At 47.6% G+C, this 23,023-nt stretch overlaps 1 protein-coding gene across 2 annotated transcripts in view; it reads left to right on the forward strand.

Moving 5' to 3' along the window:
- The window catches only part of Hyccin (PI4KA lipid kinase complex subunit hyccin), a 61,718-nt gene extending 46,965 nt beyond the window's left edge, over window positions 1-14,753 (forward strand). For both annotated transcript variants that reach the window (XM_050189124.2, XM_050189125.2), the window contains exons 12-13: window positions 4,673-4,946; window positions 10,336-14,753. In XM_050189124.2, coding sequence (XP_050045081.1) covers window positions 4,673-4,946; window positions 10,336-10,843 — 782 coding nt within the window. In that variant the 3' untranslated portion in view covers window positions 10,844-14,753. The remainder of the gene's footprint in view (window positions 1-4,672; window positions 4,947-10,335) is intronic.
- Window positions 14,754-23,023: the final 8,270 nt, after the last annotated feature.

Here is a 23,023-nt window from a genome sequence, read left to right on the forward strand (position 1 = left end):
TCTTTGTTTGACTCTTCAGCTTGTGTGTGGAAAGTAAGTACAGTTGCTGACCGATTTTTTTCAGGTACAGCCGGGGTCGAAAAAAATTTTGTGACATTTGAGACTGCTGGTGGCATTGGCCCGTTGCGATGCGCAGATATTGCGCGCGCGACTTCGACTCCATGACGCTGTCAGTTTAGACAAGTCCCGAACCACTCTTCCAGCTTGATGAAAAAACATACCCTATGGATAGCATATGCTACTGTGAACACCTCAGCCAAGTTTTGCAGTCGTGCGTGGTGCATGGAGGTCGCAAGCAGAGTGCCAGGTCACCTTTATCTTAAAAGCTAGTTTTTCTACAGAAGCCTGCTCCTCGCTCTTTTTTCTGGACGCTTTATTTCATAATATAGCAGATTCCCATATACGGCTGCTATTGGACAATAACTGACTGATGTCAATCAAGAAGGGTGTTTGGATCAGTACGCTTATCCTGCTGTTACTGTGTATATTTATTAACGAAGTTTAATAAACAGGCTGAATCAAGCGAAAATCTGCTTTCGAATTTCGATAATAATTACGTACTTCCAGAAGAAGCCGACTACCGTCTGTGCATACTCGGCTGTGGCCGTCCGCGTAGGAAATAAACTATGACCACCCTGCTTATCGGTGTTGTAGCTGTCAGGTCCCACTAATTTGTGCTAGTTTTGAACACTCCACTAGCCTCAAACCACGCGAAACTTAAGGTCAGACGACACGTATGCTTGCCAGTGCGCATTTACTTCTGGCCGCTCCTGGTTAGATGCCTCGGCAGACTTTGCTTCGTATTGAGCTATTGATAGTGCTTCAAAATGCGCAGTTTGGATGTGGCTACGATCCATTAGTCAAGCTGGTGTAGGACAAAGCCAGTCTGCACCATGTAACAAGGCCAGACTGGAGCACATGAGTGCAAGCACGCACTCAATCCCTGTCGTGCACAAAGCAAACGCTGCTCATATATGCACTACAGTTGCACATAGCTGCGGTCTGCTACGTCAGTCGGGAACTTCGGTCTGGAAACTTCAGTCGGAAACTTTAGTCGGCATCACATTAACTGGAGTCGAATTGACGCAAGTCTATTGTATAAGTCTAACACACGAAAAATGTATCATGCCTCTGAGTCTGGCAGTAAGAAAATTATAAAAACCAGTGAACTTCACCTTCACAGAATAGAAATTTATTTGCACTTTATGTCCATTGAGACAGCACTTTCTAGCTGTCTATGAACTTAAACGTGTCGTACTCTATCTGGTCCATGCACCTTTGTTATTCTGCATTTATCAGGTGTCTCTATAAGTATCGCAAACAGGATGGTGGCCCATGCCTAGACTAACCTCTTTGCTAGTTCATTCAGTGTTGCATGTAATTTTCTGGAATACCAAAAACATGTTACATGACTTGTTTGCCACTAGCTTAGCATGTAAAATAGCTTATCTTTTCAATGGGCTTTTGTAAAGAAAGACTGAAGGTGGCACGTCATCATTCTCGTGCTCTGTGAGAACTCGTAGTTTTGCCATCTTGTGATGGCAATGACTCTGACTAGGCTGGTTCTGGTGGTAGGCTGTTGAAATTTCACAGATGCCTTCGTTTTGTATCCGATGCACCATGCAAGCAACTTTGGACCTTTTCCTTGGGGTAAGAAAGGGACACATTAGAATAGGGTAAACACTTTAATCAATCATTGTGGGCTACTGCTTTTGTTTGAAGCTATTCCTAGGGTAGGCTGAAAATATTTGTTTTCAGCAGGAAAACAAAGATGTGTGTCCAGCACATTTACTGGTCCCAGCACTGCCAAGATAGATGCTACTGCTGTTGGAGTCACCATTGGGGTCAGTTTGTTACGTGCAGGCCATTCAAGTGCATTATCCGGCAATCGTCTAATTTCGGAATCGAATAGTGCAGTCCCAATGGCAGAATTGGAGCAACTTTTCCTGCTTTTCGGAGGGAGTGTGTTCCAATGGCAGGCTGAGGGTGATTGAGAGAATATTTCGAGCGACAGTCACTCCATGGAGTAGTGGAAGCTGCTCCATGAAAATTGGTGGAGTGGATTAGAACTCTGCATGACGTACTATTTCCTTCATGCGTGCATTTTTGTTTGTTTTCTGCTCACCGCGCTAGGTGGCGCTGTGGTAGTAATCTTTTTCATGGCAATGGCAGATGTTGTGGACAACCCGTCACGGCATGCTTCATTGCTTTTGGTGCTCGATGGTGACAGCTCCGACTTGAATTCTTCAAGTTCTGATACATGTGACAAATTGGACACAGACAGCAACAACGAAGCCTCCACTTGCCAGTGGGCATTCGACAGGATGTTTCGACTGCCCGCAAAGAGACCCAAAGTTGTAGGTTTCGTTGACGTCGTTGCTCAGCAGTACTTGGGCGGTCAGGTGAAAAAAGATCTTAAGTGTTATGCTTGGTGAGATATCCAAGTAAAAAAATTCTGATATCAAAACGCAAAACCAAGCATACAATTGGCACTGGCAGTGAACGGCAGAAGCAGATGACCACACGCAGGGTATCCCATGCATGGTATCCTACAAGTACCACATTCAGGGTAACTCGGAATTCGGTAGAGAATTTCGGTAGAGAATTTCCACTTGCTCTCTCACACTAAGTGCTCCAGTGGCATGCATTGTGTTCCAGTCGCGGAGTTGGAGGTGCTGCTCTGCTCCAGAAAGAGGAGTTTGCTCATGGAGTTGTTCGTCTGCTTCGACTCTGTCGTTGGAATTCACCAAACGTAATGATAGTTTGGGCCTATAGAAATGTATGGGTGCTGGACGGGACCTTCAGTTGGCATCAAATTAGACAAAAAAATTTAATTTAGTTGAGCCAAATTAAGAAAAGTCTGCACCATGTTAAAAAATAAAGCATATGTAGCATAAGACAATATTATTTACCCAGTGTTCTTACACTCTGGTTAGCTCACAGTTGTTTTAAAATTTCCCGAAGTCATTAGTACATTTTAGAAGCACAACAAAACTTGGAATATTTGCAAACTTAGAATAATGTAATGTAAACAAATAACATTCCAGAATCCAGCCCTTGGAAGGGCCTAGTAGGACGAACAGGGAAGGTGGGTGCAGTTTAATTAGCTTTGTTTTTCTTAATTAATTGGGCAAGGAATTCTTTTGAGCTTGTACTTTAATTTGCTTGAGGCTGAAAGCCACTGCTAAAGGTCTCAAAGGTTCATTCTGATAACAACCTGCCAGGTGTGTGTGCTGATAGTTTGCTGGACAATGCTGTGATGTTCATTCAAGGTAACTGAAAAATTTTAATGCTATTTTCTGGTGAACAATAATCAGGTTACATAACATTTTGAAGTTCTTCTAGCTAAACTACCAGTATACCAATTGAATGTTCTGCTATAATGTTATTTTGAGGAATATGGAGTGATCAATAATGGCAACAAATTAAAAGCTGTTCAACACACTGTAAGTACTGGAGGCAGTAATTTAAATAAACGAATGCTCATTGCTGGCAATGGGATGGCATTTTTGTTTATTTGGTTAAAAGGGAAAAGAGAAACGTGAGTAGTGTCTTGTAAGCTTCTCACCTACGTACTAGTACAGTAAAATATTTGTCAACCCATGTTAACTTTTAGAATATTGTTTATTCATACCAGCCGTGTACTTCCAGCAGATGTGTGCATTGTTCTGCAGCATCAAATGCTCAATAAATTAGTGATATTTGGCTGTGCAGTTAATAATTCATACAAGCAGCGAAGGGCGGCAGCTTCAGAAGACTACAAATTTGTGTCAAACAAACAGTATTAGTGTCCAACAGAAATTAACTTACGGAGTGCATGTTACTGCTATCTTTAACTTTTGGAGAGGAGCCACAAGAACACTTTCCATTCTTTTTCTTTCATGCATTTTTTTTTTCAGTGTATGTGTGTGGGACTTTAGCATATAAAGCTGGGATAGGGAGTATAACCAAGCAGCTGCCTCCATTAGCCTCCACACATTGCATGCAGTGTTGACGTAGCATGCAGCATGTGAGTGTACTGTCTGTGACAATGACAAATTGAGTCTTAAGAAGTCAAGTGAGCTATCAAAAATTTGTAGGAATGTGAAATGTGATCTCGATTTGCATGAAACACTGCCACACCATGTGCTGTTCATTGCCATCATTTGCTACTATGTATGTGACACCATGTTCAAATTTATTCACCACTTCTTTTCAAATTTCTCTGTAACATGGGCTCAGAGTCATTGCGAAGCATCTTGCTAGAGGACAATGTGTAACTCATGATTGTGCCTTGGCCTCTGTAGCTATCGCATACATATATTGAAGGGGATTGAAAAGTACTCCAATGCTGACAAAGTCGCCACTTCTTTGTGCCAAAGGACTTAGCTGCTGGCATACGTTTGGTACCTTAAAGGTCCTAGGTAGCCAATCCAGATCTGGACTATAATCAGAGAGTTTGTTTCTTATTTGCAAGCAATCTCACGTAGACTTTCTTGTCAGTAGCTGCCATGTCATGTTTGACTTCCATGGCCCAAGCTTCAGACTTTTCAATTTAATTTACAAGTCTCTCAGCACCAAACAAATTGTTTGTGTAACATGCTTACAGAGTGGAGAAATCAAACTCTTTGGTTGTGTTGAAGCTACGACCATCATAGAGTCACTTATGATGTTTGCCTGCATCTATTTTCAGATGACATTCCAATCCCAGAAGACAACATTGACAACCTGCCACTGCCAAACGATCCGGGCGTCCTGGGCATCATCAAAGAGGAAGGCGAGGAGGCGCCGGGGGGTGCCATTGCGGGTGCCAAGGCCATGATGCATGGCCTGCCCAGCCTGCCTGGCATGCGCAAGCTTGTTAAAGGCATCACGCGCAAGGACTCCATAGACAAGGCTGCTGCTGCTGGCGCTGCTGCTGCTGCTGCTTCTGCTGCTGCTGCTGCTCAAGACGTGAAGGCTGCCTTGTGAGTGTAGCCTCTTCCACAGGCAATAGCATAAGTGAACAAAATTCATTGAGCACTGACCAAGTACTTTTGATGCTAGTGCACGTTTTGTGCATTCAAGCACTTTTCTTCCTTTGTTCATTTTGATTTTTAATTTCCTGATTTATTATACCTTGAAAGGGAAAAAGAGTATCTGTAGCCACTCTAGGGTGATTTAGGTCCATTTTCTTGCTTTCATTTCGCCGAAAAAGAGATTGAAAATCTGGCATTTCATAAATGGTGTGCGTTATTTGTGGGTGAGGTTCAATATGTACTTAGGGGCACATAAGAGTTATCATTTGGCACTTTGTAAACAGCACCTCTTAAAGGTACTGTGATGTTGCACAGACATTGAGGAGAGTTCTGATAGTGCAGGGGATATTTGCCATGACCAATGCTGTATACCAGAATAAGCCACCTCCGGTTAGTTAAACAGAACAGGATGCAGGGTGCACTACTTAAACTGATTTGATGCCTTTTTATTCCCCATGATATTTATAGCATTTGCACATATAAGGATGTGTTGCGTATAACAAGCAGATTTCGATCATACTTCAAATTTGAGACCCATTGCATCTAGATATAATGACCACTTTTTAAAGGATCATATTAGAACAGCAGATGATTCATCCCCACATGCAAGAAAACAAGGAGAGAGTAAGGGAGAAAGTGAACTTGTGCAGGTAGGGGGTAATTCAAGGAACCTCTTTGAAAGCTTCCGAAGCACTCAGACGGTTCAAGGTCATTTGCTCGATGGACGGGCTTCTTGAAGTACGCTGAAGGAACAGCTCTGAGGGTATAAAACTGATAATAATAATAATAATAATAATAATAATAATAATAATAATAATAATAATAATAAAACTAGCAGAAAGACACCCTCTCATGTCCACAGGTTGCATCATTTCTTTTGCTTGATCATTCAGTTCAGCATTGGTTCAATTATTGTTTCACTGATCTTCTCACAGCAAAATGGGGTTAGAGACACTGCACCTCCCACTATGCACTGCTCCTACTCTTGCGCCAATGAGATTTACTGTGCCACCCTGATAAAAAAAAAAAAAAAAAAAAAAAAACTGGATTTTGCACCAAAGTGTACCAGAACTAGCAACTGTGCAAAACGTGTCTGGCCGCACCGGTCTGCAGATGTGCATAGCCCGCATGGCTAATGCGGCTTGATAAGTTGAACTTCCCATTACCTAGTCGTCGCTCACCGATAATTCGGGTTCGACGACAACTGCCTAAAAGTCAGAATAATCTGGAGTCCGAAATATTGGATTCATCAGAAAACAAGAGACTATTCCATAAGTAGTTGAAAAAGTGTGCCATATTCTCAGACACCTCTCAGGGCTGCTTCCACGGAAATTCGCCAGACTAGGTAGCACCACTGTCACACCACCAGCGACGGCATTCTTGACGCTGTGTCAGAAACAGTAACATCAGTCGACCTGTCCAGTGCTAGTCTTGTGAAACGTCGCAAAAGTGAAAGTATCACTGAAAGTGATTGCCTGTTGTAAGAGTTGAGGAGGACGTCGGGATGAAAACTTGGGAGGTTTATTTACATTATTTACAGTGAGACTCGATTAACAGTCTTAGAGTCATTACGAGCCGGCAGCAACTCGGACGCTGCGGCCCATGGCAAGAAGTTCGAAAGAGATAAAACAAGGAATGCTCCAGGAATGCTCTAGGAATCTCTACTGCTGCTCCCGGTCTGCGTCTTTTAAGCCCTTCGGTGTCTCGAAGACACGTCACGTTCGGCCAATGGGAGAGCCCGCTCAGGTGACGCCATTTTCGGCCAATCGGCGAGCCCGCTTGGGTGACGTCATTTTCGGCCAATGGTAGGCGCCCGTGCGATGTAGTCACACCCGGCGAAGAGAGTCGCTCCTTCGTCCCCCTGCGGTCTTGCCTTGCTGACTTGCAAGGCGCCGTCACAATAGGCGGATGGGGGGGCGACGCCGCCAGGTTTTCGCGGTGCATTACAGCCGTCTTGCTTCGGGACCCACTTTACCCGCCACAGTGCCAGGCTCTCGCTTCACTTTCGGGAAGAGTCAAGCAGTGAATAGCTCCACCGGCTGCACACGAAGTGGGGTCCGCCAACTTGTTTGCACGTGCCGTGCCTCAGGAATGTGGTATCCGTGTTTCTGCGCTCCTTAATTAGCTGTGGTGCGATTCGATGTGGTCTGGGGAACTCGAAGTAGGCTCAGGAAACGGTCCCGTATCTAACACTGTAAAAAAAAGGCTCAAATTTGTCAACGTGGTGCTGCGTGCACATATGCTGGCCTACGATTTAGTCAGTCCATATCTCCACCATCGTCATGTTGTTGCCACGGATAGATGAAAGTACAATCAATACATCAACAATGCTTCAACATAACAAGGCCACGATATTGTGGCAATGTCTTTTCTGGCGCTGGTCCTTTTCGCACTTCATCAGTGGTAAGAGTGGTGCTCCGCCTGTGTTATCATTGGTATTAACCAACCGAGAACGGTGGATGATAAGGGCGCCATGTAGAATTGAGCAGAAGGCACAACTACAAAATCGTGGTGCAGAAGTCGGCCATGCTACGACAGCTGAATGACTGTGGGTATTTTAGGAAGTCATTGTGTGGCACTTCCCTCACTTAATCACCGCCTTCATCGGTGTAGACATCCAAGGTGGAGTCGGCGCTGCTTAACCAACTTGAAGTCACCATGTCTGTGTCGCTTTTAACATGTGAATTAAAAAAATGCTTGACATGTAAAACCAACACCTCCGGATTCACACAAGAATGCAGCTTTAGGGGTTACTTGTCCGAGTTCACCTGTCCTACGGTTTAGGTGTGGTCGGTGCTGGATCAACTAAACTTTGCTTGTTTCAGTTTCAAGGAGGTGCCAGCAGCATAGCTGACGACAATGCCGTGGAAATGCCAGTGACTTATTCAAGCCAAAATATTGCAATTTCTGTTCAACTCGGCGGTCAAATTGGCATACAGACATGCAAGCAGAGTTCAAAAGGGCCTAGGACGTGTCCAGCAGTTGCCATTTATTTTCTCCAAGGTGCTCCAACATCTGGATTTAGGTGCTCGTGACTGCTCCAAAATTAACATTTTTCTTCTCCAAAATTTGTTCCAAATCTCAATTCTTCAGTGGTACCACTGACCATGGCAATGCATTTGTCCATTTTCCATTTTCCGTTTGCTCATTGTGGATGACATTCATTGCAGACGGATATTGTGACAGTGCGCTTGTGAAAAAAGCAGCTGATGCTTTGATTAGGAAGCCATTCTGCAGCCGTCGAGGGCAGGCGTTGCTGGTGGCATTACTTATTGCAGCAGGCTACTTAGACAAGCAACTGTACTGTCCGCAAGCACATTTGTCAACATGTGTGCTGAAAAAATGCTTGGTATTAGTAACACCTTGCATCACCTTTTAGTAGCAAGAGCTTGCATGTTCCCCTTTGCATTTATGAAAGGGCATGTGAACCTCCTGAACAATCTGTGAAAGGCTGGGGTACTGTAGCACAACAGAAAGCATCTTTCACTCACTTCTTTCAATAAGAGGTTGTGTTTACTTCTTCATGGTAATGTCAAGGCTTATGCAAATATGTTTTATGCTTACGAATATGCTTTATCTAATACTAATATAATATTTGGTATTTGCTTCAGTTTGAATTTCAGCATTCAGAATGAGTGGGTAGATATCTGAAAACAGGTGCCATTGTTAGTTTCGGTGAGCAAGTTGCGTGGCCCGTGATGCCATGAAGCAGCTCATAGCCCAGACAAACCAAAGATATTTCTGGGCCTGGTCGATTATTTGAACATCCCTATGGCACTGCCACCTTCTCTATTGAACCAATGCATAGCAGTGACTGAAGTTTGGGATGCCCTGTGGTGGTCTCGCTCAACTTTTCAGATGTGCACTCGATGTAAGAAACTGTCACCATTCAGATTGTCTCTTTACTCTTGCTTTTGTTAGTTTCTTAGCCACTGAGAAGTCATCTCCATTGACTCTTCGCCAAATCATAACTTTGGTTGTGGATGCCAGCAAAGCAGCACTGGTTAGTCCTAACAGCTAAGGCAGTATGGCCGTGATTATGCTGTGATGAAAATTCGCTGTTGGTTGATGTGTTGGAGGGCAGCACATTGTTGCGAGAAGTTTGCCGCTAATTGGTGATTGGGTCCTGAGCTCATGAGTATGGGCCAGATTGAGGGCCACGGAAGCAGTGTCCAGGCCTGTAGGCAATCAGCTGACAACTGCATTCAAGTTCGTCTGTGCGCTTACTGGATGAAATGGTTTAAGCTTGCACATGAACTGAATTTGTGCCTCACAGCCTAAACGTGCCATCATATCCATGGTGGCCTCTCAAGATTTCAAATAGGCCAAACCACAACACTGAGCAAAAGTCTGTGGACAAATACTACTACTGGCATTCTAAAATATGCTGCATAAGTTGTGTCTGAGCAGGAAAATAGCAAGATGGCAGCACTTTTAACATAAATGTTTCCCAAGATGAAGCTGTTCCCGTCTTTTCTTGGGCTCCACCCTCCAATTTCTTTCTTAGATTTGGCAATTTCTAGCTGTTATGTCATGGTTTCGTGAATATCACTACTACAAAAATACTACTACTAAAATACCACTACTAACCGAACTATTCGCTTCGAAATTATTCAACACTATTACTAAATGCTTCTAACAAAAATTGATTTCTCACAAGCACAATATTGTAATAAATATTTTCTGGTGTAACGACTGCTTTTTGCAGAGTGGCTGGGTTAGTTATAAGTGGATTCTACTGTGTACATTCTCATGAATACTGAATGACAAGAATAGGCAAGCTTATCTTGACCAAGTAGAACTCTGCTCACAGAAAAAAATCTTCATTCAAATAAAAATAGGTTGAATGGCGTTATCAACCAAGGCATTCTACCCTTACAAACTTATTGTGCTGCAACTTTGAGGAGGGTGAACGGATAAATTTGATGCTCTAGTTACTGTGCAATGATCAATCGAATGATGTTTGATAGATGTAACATTAAGAGACTTCATAACAACAGCGTGGGCTAGAGAGCAAACACAGGTAGCTATTATTGTAGCAAAAATTCATCCACCAGACTGGATGTTTGTCAGCCGATCTTGATACATGTGGATGTAGAAGGGGCGTGAGCCAGACTATATGTTGCAGTTATGTGCATGCACTTGGTTCAATTTGGCTGTCAATTTGCTAGCATAAAGCAATTGGGAATATCAGTGAAGGGCAAGGCACACTTTCCAGAAGAAATTAGTTTAGGTTGACTGCTGTGCTGGCAGTGTAAATTCAGTAATGCTTGCTGTGGGCCACACAAAGTGTTGCTACAAAGTGCAGATTGTCATTGAGCTTGTGTGGCCATTGCAGGTCCGCAGATTCCCAACGGACACATGAAACAATGCCAGGCCAGCAGTTCTTGGACCACGTGCCAACGAGTTTTGAGCATGCACCAGACTCTCGGAAGAGCTCATCAAAGGGTAAGGAGACGGACAAAAGGGAGCAGGCAAGCACACGCTCTTCATCTGTATCACGAAGTACTGCAATGAAAGAGACTGTGGACAAAAGTGGGAAGTCGGATCGAAAAGAGGCATCTCGGAAGGATACATCTGACAGGAGCAGCAAAACTGAACGGAAAGAACCTTTGGATGCTACCGGAAGAAGCAGGACAGAGCAGAACGGCGGCACTGTGGATTCCCAGGGCAAGGTCTCGGCAAAGAATGAAACACTAGAGCCGCGCAACGGCATCGACAAGCATGACTTGTCCCACGACACAGTGGGGTCCGCGGAACTTAAACATTTGGCCACGGCAGAGAACACGACATACCCAACCAATTCGAGGAGTGAGGACAAGTCACATCGAAGCACACAGGTGTGAAGATACGTGCAGAAGTGACCACCTTGTCTCTTAACAAGCTTACCAGTTGTGGTTTTCTTTGTTATCATCAATCTTTTTTTCTTTTGCCTGTGGAAACTGGCGACACTTAATAGTGCAGAGTGTGGGCATACAGTGTGTCGTAGATGTGCTGCAGCAGCACAGCCTGTACTTACAGAGCCTTTTCATGCCACTTGCCTCTCTTTTCGCTTCGGAAATTTAAAGGAATTTCAAAGCAATACCTAAGCATTGTGCCATGGCTGTGACAAGTTTTACACTGATTAGGTGGTAGACAGGGAAAAGATGTGTGCTTTAGGCAACGAGCAAGTTCGGTCCATCAACAGGAGTGCAGTTGCCTTGCACTCTGAAACCTCTCGGTGCCAATGACAGTACCGACCCTGGTGGGTGCAAACATATTGCAATACAGGTGTTCCTTGTGATCTCGGCACACGCTGTTATATCTTGCACTTCAAGTGCACATCTCCTGTATTGTTTGTAAAACCTGTTACAAGATCGTACGTACAGCTTTTATTGTGTTTGTTCTTTTCCTAGAATCTGCACCATGTTATATGTACATACCTCTAGGGGTGACCTACAGTTTTGTTCCTCGAGCACGCTGAGGCTTGGGCTCCACACTGTCTCCAAATATACTCTGCTGAGAGCATGAGCACCCTTGTTTTACTCACCAAAGCTAAACGTATAAACCCTATGTGTATATATGTAGTTCAGGTTGATGCACTTGGCTAGACACAGGACCCCAATAAATTAAGGGATCCACTGCCTTTTGCCGAACGTGCTGATTCGTAGAAAAACCGGCAACATGAAAGTTTTCCGAGTGCCTACATTGTTCCTTGCTCTCTCTGCGGCATCTAGATGTAGACTTAAGAAACCTGTTCCAAACAAGGCATCTGTGATTGATGTGTGTTGACTGCCCACCTTTTTTTTTTCCTTTTTGTGACTGCTCTGCAGTGGCACATCTTTTGTTTTGCGAACTTGCTTATTCATTCCTTAGCTGAAATTGTCATGTTTGTGCTAGTGTGCGTGACGGCTTCGTGCAGTCGTTAATTTACTGTGAACACTGTACTGCCATTGATGTAGACAAACTGGAAACACCTGTGGATAAAAGTTGCACCGTGCGTTTTTAGTACAAGCTCAACACAGTTCTCTTGCATAGGTGCTTGCAAAACACAAGGTCAGGCCCAAGGGTGTTTCAAATGTGCAGATTGGATGTGAGCAGAGCGTGCATTTTTTTTTGTTTAGGACTTCTCTGTGTCATCTTCACTTTGGTGCTGAAGCTCATGCACTTTGTTTTTGTTTGGGCATTAATGGTTCATTCATTTTAGTTGATAAAAGTAGTGGCAGCCAGCCATGGTGCTTACAAGTACAATATGCATGAGAACTCTGTCAGAGCCGTTGCCTCATCAGATATCAGCACTTGAGAGGATGTGAGACGATGAGCAATGTTTGAATTTTGTGGTTGTAAACTTGATGTCTCAGCTGAAAATGCATATCTATCCTTTAGTCCAACTATTGGTAAGTGTTTGTGACTAGCGTTGTATTTTGTCTTTCATTGCCTGGAGCATCGGGGACTCAAACTTGCTTACATGCCACAATTACATTTTTTTTTTCTAATTTTCAGCTTATTCTTGTGCTTAGTGATGGTGCTGCAGGTTTTTTGAAACACAACAGGCATGCATTCCAGATGCACCTGGTGTTGTTCTTTTATACATTTTAAGCATTTTCCCGGTTGCGTTTCAGATTTCGTTTTGTACTACCACATGGTGAAAAATAATGTCTAGTTCACGGGTGCTCAGCTGCCCTCTACCCCTGCTGTCTAGCTGACGCTTTTTTTTCTTTGCCTCTTTTCTTTTTATTGTCATTGTTATTATATTTATTTTTGTACAGTCTGGTCTCTACTGTAAACAATGCCAACCTTGTCTGTTAGCTGTACTTAGGTATTCAATATGGAAGCTAGCATTATTTGAGATTCCTTGTAGACTATTGTAAGTAAAGCGAAATCTGGCTAATTTCCTCTGAATTGCACATCCTTCACACATTTGCTTGCTTTAAGTGTGCAAGGGTGTAAGGAGTAATAATTTACAATTTTTCTTTCTTTGTCACTTGAGCCCTTGCTGCTAATGAGAGTGCTGAGCATTTCTTCAGGCTTGCGCTTGCTCTCTTGCATCCACATCTATACATCACAGGCACCGTCTTGCGAAACGTGATAAACTAAGGCATGCAAGTTTTTATGCTAATCACCCTGCGTTTCACTGGTGCCACATGCTCGTTTCAGTTACTGTACAAATGTATCTTAAGGGATAAAAAAATTTCAGGGCTGCCACTATCATCTCTACAAAGTCCAATAGCTTTTACAGCCGTCTACTTTGAAGTAGTCTGCATGTATGCATTCTCACTGGTTGCAATGTCTGCTATTTTTTGAATATTGCCCCCCTTTGCCCAGTGGGTGGTTTTGACTTCTGCCCGTAGGTCTACATCAATCACCCCTCAGTCTCATGCCTTAGCAGACCCCTTTCATCGTCAGCTTCACTTGGAGGAATTCTGAATAGTAAAAAATAGAATGTTACGAAAAGCGGTAACATAAGGCTCTGTCTAGTTCCCCTAAGTAAAGTTGAACATTTGAGCAAAAGAATTGGAACATTCAATTAGAAATATTATCGTCTCAACACCTACACCAAACACCACTTTCACTGGGTACTGTGAAACTGACATTCCACTTAGTCTGGTGCAAACGCATGGGTGAAGTCTACTCCGAACTAGATAGCTATCAGTAGGCTGAAGCTGAGATTTCTTATAAATGGTAATGCCAGTCCTGAAAGTTCAGAATCTCTTCTTACACCTGCTGCCACTTAGACATGCTTAAGCTGGGTGTGGTAAGAGCTGTTGCTGCAATGTTGGGTGCCCTGCCATTGCAAGATGCTGAGGCTTGTTGCAGTCTCATGTCACGGATACGTTGATGAAGAACCACGGTGCACACAGGCTTCAGCCGTCTGCCACTATACTTGTCGCTCCACTAGGCAAGTGTATTGTGCTCACTGTGTCATTTCCTTTGGGCCAGGTGGTCCTGTAATGGGGATCTCTTAGTGGTGAAGTTTTATGCAGTGGTCACTGGAGGGCAACCTGGCACTGTGTTTGTTCAAGCATCATAGGAATTGTGGGAGATACATCGGCTTTGATGAGAGAGAAAGGGTTTCTTGCTTTTGAGATAGTTCTTCAAATGTTCATGATGCAGTGTGTTGCTTTGCAGCATGCAGCTTCCTGCAGAATTTTTAGTGATGTAAACAGATACATTTGGTATTTGTATGTCGTTAAATTGGCATAATACTTTGCATACTTATAAAGTGACATCAGAAACGGCTGTGTTGTTTACAGCATTTTAAAATGAATTGCTATTTGGTAAGCTCCACAGGCAGCTGAATGGTAGCACTTCGGGCTTAAATTAATCTGTTTGCTGACTTAACAAATTTGTTGTAAGATTAGCTTCAGAAACATCCACACAAATTGCAGAGATGTTTGAAGCCAGAACTATTACTGGAAAAATTGTGTGCACCGCGCATAATTTGTGGGCTTGTTCTACTGCTGGATGTACTGCAGGAACTAGTTCCCTATTTCCCTCTAGTGATCCCTGTATGAAACTCTGTGGTTAGTTTTCATTGTTCCGCATGTGTTCAGACCATCGATAATCATCAAACACATAAAAGATTCGTGTAACACAGCACTGTTGTTTCCTTGGAGTCCCTTGGATGTTAGATTGGAGCTTAAATATCTGCCCTTGTTGATCACTGTCGGTATACGAAACTTGCTGAATATATGCATATATTGCGTGGGTATTACAGGAAGCAAGTGTATATAATTATAAATACATTATACGATAATAAATTGTTGGCAATGTTGACTTTGGATTCATGCTATGACTTTCACATAACCAAACGTAATTGCTCCAATTTGCTCTTATTTCTCTGCTTTTCTTCCTGGGCATCACGCACTTGCTTTGCTCCTTCGCCACGTAAGTAATGCCTCAGTGAACTGCGATTTCATTGTTCAATTACTGATGTTGAAACATCGGTGTCTTTAGAGCGCAGCTCTTAGGCGTCCGTTCCTGCGGCGAGCGTCGGCGTTGTCCCTCTTAACCGAGCGAATGAACACAACGAAGGATGAAAGAGAACGCGGAGTGCAGCGGGAGATGAAAGACTGATAGCGAAGAAAGCGGAGGAGGAGGATGCAGCGGAACCATGAGGCACAAAACAGAGAAGGAGGGTATAGTGAAAGCGTATGAAGGAAAGCGTAGTGCCTCGTAACGTGCTTTGCGGCGACGATGGTTATGAGATGGCGCCAGAGCTGCGCGCGGAGTCTGTATAGAAACAGCGCTGCATGAGTGGATGTCTGTGCGCGGCGGCTGCTGTGAATCGCGCCTACGCGTCACTTATGCGCCGTCTTGAGATCTCTCGATTAACGAGGCAGTCGCTCCACACTTACCTCTGTTTGCAACGTGTCGCATGAGGCAGGTTGTCCGTGGCAGCCAATATACCGTGAAGTGAGAACACGTATGACTTATGTGTTTGCATTAGGAAGTATGGTAATGGTCGGTGAATTTTTGAGCGTGGGGGGGGGGGGGGAGATAGCGGCAGCTCGCTAGCTGCATACACTTCACTTTTATATAATGTTGAATACAAATTATGATTGATGTCTTGCATGACATACACATTATAATGACATGTTCACTTTCTTATTTTTTTTGTAGTCCACTAATGGGACCAGAAATTGACTTCTGCAAAAGAGACCAATATTTACGTGTGAGCTAAAGAGCCGAGTTTTCTGCGCCTTTTTAATCGAAGATAGTACATTCAGAAGCATAAAAATTTATAATGCTTACATTTTTTTATCTTAAGGGGGGACGCGGCTTTCGCATCGCGAGAGATGACCAAAAAATCGATTTTTCGAAAATCACATTTTCAGTTTCTATAACCCTTTTTCTGTCTGATACCCAAATATCACTGTAAACCAGTTGAAAGTGCTCTAAAACATTCGTTTTGTCAGCCCAGGTGGCGAAAAATGTCGCGGAAACCGAGAAAAAAACACAATTTTTCAAGCCACAATATCTTGGTCTCATTGGAAAGCGCATCTCTCCGTCTTCAAATTTGCCGCTTCACCCATCTCCTCCATACAGAAACAAGCGCACAAAAAGCAAATGATTGAAGGTCGTGCCGGAGTCTGCGATTGGCCGCGCCCGCCACGTGACTACAGCGCGGTCCGCCTATGGTCCGGTGCTCGCGTCGTCTGCTCGGCTTTTTGCACCTCGCGACCTATGGACGTCTCCACTCGCCGTAATCTCGATGTGTCAAACGGGCGCTACGCGGACATCGCAGTAGCGTGGCCGATCTCGGTGCTTGTGTACGTTTCAGACTCGCGGCCAAGCATTGCGAGCATCGGCGACGCGGATTTCGCGACCAAGATTCACGCGCGGAATCCTCGGACATGCGGCTAAGCCTTTCATGACTCGGTGTTTCGGAATCCATGACGAAGGACATCCCGCACGCAATCCTCGGACACACGGCTAAGCATTTCGCGCCTAGGGAGTCTCCGACTTCGCGATCAAGCACATCACGGGTGGACTTCGCGGACCCTCGCCTAAGCATTTTGTGCATCGGCACCTCGGACTGCGCGAGTAAGCGCATCGAGTGTCGACTCCCCGAGCCCGCGACTAGGCACTTCGCGCATCCGCATTTCGCACTGTGCGAATAAGCGCATCGAGTGTCAACTCCCCGATCCCGGGACTAGGAATTTCGCGCGTCCGCATTTAGCACTGTGCGAATAAGCGCATCGAGTGTCGACTCCCCGAGCCCGCGACTAGGCACTTCGCGCATCCGCATTTCGCACTGTGCGAATAAGCGCATCGAGTGTCAACTCCCCGATCCCGGGACTAGGAATTTCGCGCGTCCGCATTTTGCACTGTGCGAATAAGCGCATCGAGTGTCGACTCCCCGAGTCCGCGACTAGCCATTTCCCGCGTCGGCACCTCGGTCTGCGCCAATAACTGCATCGAGTGTCGACTCCCCGAGCCCGCGACTAGGCATTTCGCGCGTCGGCACCTCGGACTGCGCCAATAACTGCATCGAGTGTCGACTCCCCGAGCCCGGGACTAGGCAGTTCGCGCGTCCGCATTTCGCACTGTGAGAATAAGCGCATCGAGTGTCGAATCCCAGAGCCCGCGACTAGCCATTTCCCGCGTCGGCATTTGGCACTGTGCGAATAAGCGCATCGAGTGTCGACTCCCAGAGCCCGGGACCAGGCATTTCGCGCGTCCGCATTTTGCACTGTGCGAATAAGCGCATCGAGTGTCGACTCCCCGAGCCCGCGACTAGCCATTTCCCGCGTCGGCATTTCGCACTGTGCGAATAAGCGCATCGAGTGTCGACTCCCAGAGCCCGCGACTAGGCACTTCGCGCGTCCGCATTTCGCACTGTGCGAATAAGCGCATCGAGTGTCGAATCCCAGAGCCCACGACTAGGCATATCGCGCGACGGCACCTCGGACTGCGCCAATAACTGCATCGAGTGTCGACTCCCCGAGCCCGGGACTAGGCATTTCGCGCGTCGGCATTTCGCACTGTGCGAATAAGCGCATCGAGTGTCGACTCCCCGAGCCCGTGACTAGCCATTTCCCGCGTCGGCATTTCGCACTGTGCGAATAAGCGCATCGAGTGTCGACTCCCAGAGCCCGGGACTAGGCATATTGCGGGTCCGCATTTCGCACTGTGCGAATAAGCGCATCCAGTGTCGACTCCCAGAGCCCGGGACTAGGCATTTCGCACGTCCGCATTTTGCACTGTGCGAATAAGCGCATCGAGTGTCGACTCCCCGAGCCCGCGACTAGCCATTTCGCGCTTCGGCACCTCGGACTGCGCCAAAAAGCGCATCGAGTGTCGACTCCCCGAGCCCGGGACTAGGCATTCGCGCGTCCGCATTTTGCACGGTCCGAATAAGCGCATCGCGTGTCGACTCCCCGAGCCCGTGACTAGCCATTTTCCGCGTCGGCATTTCGCACTGTGCGAATAATCGCATCGAGTGTCGACTCCCAGAGCCCGGGACTAGGAATTTCGCGCGTCCGCATTTCGCACTGTGCGAATAAGCGCATCGAGTGTCGACTCCCCGAGCCCGCGACTAGGCACTTCGCGCATCCGCATTTCGCACTGTGCGAATAAGCGCATCGAGTGTCAACTCCCCGATCCCGGGACTAGGAATTTCGCGCGTCCGCATTTTGCACTGTGCAAATAAGCGCATCGAGTGTCGACTCCCCGAGCCCGGGACTAGGCATTTCGCGCGTCCGCATTTCGCACTGTGCGAATAAGCGCATCGAGTGTCGACTCCCAGAGCCCGGGACTAGGCATTTCGCGCGTCCGCATTTTGCACTGTGCGAATAAGTGCATCGAGTGTCGACTCACCGAGCCCGCGACTAGCCATTTCGCGCTTCGGCACCTCGGACTGCGCCAATAAGCGCATCGAGTGTCGACTCCCGGAGCCCGGGACTAGGCATTCGCGCGTCCACATTTTGCACTGTCCGAATAAGCGCATCGCGTGTCAACTCGCCGAGCCTGCGACTAGCCATTTCACGCTTCGGCACCTCGGACTGCGCCAATAAGCGCATCGAGTGTCGACTCGCCGAGCCCGCGACTAGCCATTTCCCGCGTCGGCATTTCGCACTGTGCGAATAAGGGCATCGAGTGTCGACTCCCAGAGCCCGGGACTAGGAATTTCGCGCGTCCGCATTTCGCACTGTGCGAATAAGCGCATCGAGTGTCGACTCCCCGAGCCCGCGACTAGGCACTTCGCGCATCCGCATTTCGCACTGTGCGAATAAGCGCATCGAGTGTCAACTCCCCGATCCCGGGACTAGGAATTTCGCGCGTCCGCATTTTGCACTGTGCGAATAAGCGCATCGAGTGTCGACTCCCCGAGCCCGCGACTAGGCATTTCGCGCGTCGGCACCTCGGACTGCACCAATAACTGCATCGAGTGTCGAATCCCAGAGCCCGCGACTAGCCATTTCCCGCGTCGGCATTTGGCACTGTGCGAATAAGCGCATCGAGTGTCGACTCCCAGAGCCCGGGACCAGGCATTTCGCGCGTCCGCATTTTGCACTGTGCGAATAAGCGCATCTAGTGTCGACTCACCGAGTCCGCGACTAGCCATTTCCCGCGTCGGCATTTGGCACTGTGCGAATAAGCGCATCGAGTGTCGACTCCCAGAGCCCGGGACTAGGCATTTCGCGCGTCCGCATTTTGCACTGTGCGAATAAGCGCATCGAGTGTCGACTCCCCGAGCCCGCGACTAGCCATTTCCCGCGTCGGCATTTCGCACTGTGCGAATAAGCGCATTGAGTCTCGACTCCCGGAGCCCGCGACTAGGCACTTCGCGCGTTCGCATTTCGCACTGTGCGAATAAGCGCATCGAGTGTCGACTCCCAGAGCCCACGACTAGGCATTTCGCGCGTCGGCACCTCGGACTGCGCCAATAACTGCATCGAGTGTCGACTCCCCGAGCCCGGGACTAGGCATTTCGCGCGTCCGCATTTCGCACTGTGCGAATAAGCGCATCGAGTGTCGAATCCCAGAGCCCGCGACTAGGCATTTCGCGCGTCGGTACCTCGGACTGCGCCAATAAGCGCATGGAGTGTCGACTCCCCGAGCCCGGGACTATAGGCATTTCGCGCATCCGCCTTTTGCGCTGTGCGAATAAGCGCATCTAGTGTCGACTCGCCGAGTCCGCGACTAGCCATTTCCCGCGTCGGCATTTGGCACTGTGCGAATAAGCGCATCGAGTGTCGACTCCCAGAGCCCGGGACTAGGCATCTCGCGCGTCCGCATTTTGCACTGTGCGAATAAGCGCATCGAGTGTCGACTCCCCGAGCCCGCGACTAGCCATTTCCCGCGTCGGCATTTCGCACTGTGCGAATAAGCGCATCGAGTCTCGACTCCCGGAGCCCGCGACTAGGCACTTCGCGCGTTCGCATTTCGCACTGTGCGAATAAGCGCATCGAGTGTCGACTCCCAGAGCCCACGACTAGGCATTTCGCGCGTCGGCACCTCGGACTGCGCCAATAACTGCATCGAGTGTCGACTCCCCGAGCCCGGGACTAGGCATTTCGCGCGTCCGCATTTCGCACTGTGCGAATAAGCGCATCGAGTGTCGAATCCCAGAGCCCGCGACTAGGCATTTCGCGCGTCGGTACCTCGGACTGCGCCAATAAGCGCATGGAGTGTCGACTCCCCGAGCCCGGGACTAGGCATTTCGCGCATCCGCCTTTTGCGCTGTGCGAATAAGCGCATCTAGTGTCGACTCGCCGAGTCCGCGACTAGCCATTTCCCGCGTCGGCATTTGGCACTGTGCGAATAAGCGCATCGAGTGTCGACTCCCAGAGCCCGGGACTAGGCATCTCGCGCGTCCGCATTTTGCACTGTGCGAATAAGCGCATCGAGTGTCGACACCCCGAGCCCGCGACTAGCCATTTCCCGCGTCGGCATTTCGCACTGTGCGAATAAGCGCATCGAGTGTCGACTCCCAGAGCCCGGGACTAGGCATCTCGCGCGTCCGCATTTTGCACTGTGCGAATAAGCGCATCGAGTGTCGACTCCCAGAGCCCACGACTAGGCATTTCGCGCGTCGGCACCTCGGACTGCGCCAATAACTGCATCGAGTGTCGACTCCCCGAGCCCGGGACTAGGCATTTCGCGCATCCGCTTTTGCGCTGTGCGAATAAGCGCATCTAGTGTCGACTCGCCGAGTCCGCGACTAGCCATTTCCCGCGTCGGCATTTGGCACTGTGCGAATAAGTGCATCGAGTGTCGTCTCCCAGAGCCCGGGACTAGGCATTTCGCGCGTCCGCATTTTGCACTGTGCGAATAAGCGCATCGAGTGTCGACTCCCCGAGTCCGCGACTAGCCATTTCCCGCGTCGGCATTTCGCACTGTGCGAATAAGCGTATCGAGTGTCGAGTCCCCGAGCCCGTGACTAGCCATTTCCCGCGTCGGCATTCCGCACTGTGCGAATAATCGTATCGAGTGTCGACTCCCCGAGCCCGCGACTAGGCACTTCGCGCATCCGCATTTCGCACTGTGCGAATAAGCGCATCGAGTGTCAACTCCCCGATCCCGGGACTAGGAATTTCGCGCGTCCGCATTTTGCACTGTGCGAATAAGCGCATTGAGTGTCGACTCCCCGAGCCCGGGACTAGGCATTTCGCGCGTCCGCATTTCGCACTGTGCGAATAAGCGCATCGAGTGTCGACTCCCAGAGCCCGGGACTAGGCATTTCGCGCGTCCGCATTTTGCACTGTGCGAATAAGCGCATCGAGTGTCGACTCACCGAGCCCGCGACTAGCCATTTCGCGCTTCGGCACCTCGGACTGCGCCAATAAGCGCATCGAGTGTCGACTCCCGGAGCCCGGGACTAGGCATTCGCGCGTCCACATTTTGCACTGTCCGAATAAGCGCATCGCGTGTCAACTCGCCGAGCCTGCGACTAGCCATTTCACGCTTCGGCACCTCGGACTGCGCCAATAAGCGCATCGAGTGTCGACTCGCCGAGCCCGCGACTAGCCATTTCCCGCGTCGGCATTTCGCACTGTGCAAATAAGCGCATCGAGTGTCGACTCCCAGAGCCCGCGACTAGGCACTTCGCGCGTTGGCACCTCGAACGGCGCGACTAAGCACATAGCGCGTTGGCTCCTTGTATCTGCGGCTAGGCATTTCGCACATCGGCACCTCGGACTCGCTATTAAGCATATTGCGCGTTCACTCTATTATAATATTGTCACGATAGCTTGTAACAATATCTATCATACCACTCCTGCATAAAGAGAACCTCATCATGAGTTCTTTTCACTAGGCCTCTTGGGCTGGCTCAGACATCCGGCTGCAGAAGTGATTGAGGCATCATACAAAAGTACAATTCTGGAAAGCATCTAGCAGCTGCAAATCTATCACTGGCTCTCTGATCCTATGTTCTACAGCCATTGTCAGGTAAAGATGACTTGGGAGGCTGCTGACACTCCGAGCCTTCATTCCGTAACATGGTCGATTTTACCAAAAGAAAAAAAATGCCTCGCTGATTGTACTGGAGATTGCTGTGAATCTGGCAGCCTGCGGGTACAGGCTGCTTGAATGTACACTGGAACTATATTCATGCCCACACAGAGTTCTGCACGTCACTTGGTATGAAACTTAGGCACCATGCTCTTTGTAGAGCAGCAGCAGCAAAGAATGCCCTGTAAAAACAATGGGGAGGGGGAAGCGCACCAGACCAGAGGCCACATGTACAAGAAGCCCCACATCACAAAACACCCCAAAGACTACAAATTCGGTGCCTTTTAGAGAACTGAGTAGAAGGTGAAACTTTGAGAGCCGTTTTCTTAAAACTTTTTCGGCTTTTCTGCTCAGTTTCTGGAGCTGATTTCTTTGTTACCGTTCAAGATATTTTGACTCCGTTTTTTTTGTCACGTTCCTTCGGCTACAGTGCAGGTCGCGACATTCTCGCTTTCTTATCTTGACCCTTTGTAAGTTTACGATATGGCTATTCCTCTACCCCGAAAGTGGGCTTGATACGAAGGTAACATAAAATATGGCACTCCAAAAAATTTGTGTCGCGCGCAAAAAAAAAAAAAAAATGCTAGAATGTCACGACCTTCAGCACGCATTTAGATATGCAGTCAATACTTAACAAGCCTTCTATCACGTTTTTTTGATTTCCCCAGGCTCTCCAGAAAGTTAGAAGGAGAAAAATTTTGCTCAATAAGATTGAATAAAATGTTCTCAAGATATCACTTTGAAACTTTAATTGAATCATCAGGGAGACATTCTAAACATTTGTGCCGATTTTCATCAAAATCCATGAAGAAATAAGGAAGTTGATTTTCAAAGCCACGTCCCCACTTAACTGCCAGTGCTACATCCTTGAGATTGTTACTTACACACATTGGGAAAATAAGTAGTTTAATCAACGTAATGCTGTAAAAGAAGTGCTCAGACCCATTGCGAGGGACTGATTGGATTGGAAAAACTTTAATAGAAGTCCTGCAGGACGCACGTCAGCGCGCAGTGGGCGTCTCCCACGCAGGGACCGACAGGGAGTACCTGGCGGCCGCTGCGCGAGCCAGGGACGGACTACATGA

Source organism: Dermacentor andersoni, chromosome 2, assembly GCF_023375885.2.
Source record: "Dermacentor andersoni chromosome 2, qqDerAnde1_hic_scaffold, whole genome shotgun sequence".
Classification (NCBI taxonomy): domain Eukaryota; kingdom Metazoa; phylum Arthropoda; class Arachnida; order Ixodida; family Ixodidae; genus Dermacentor; species Dermacentor andersoni.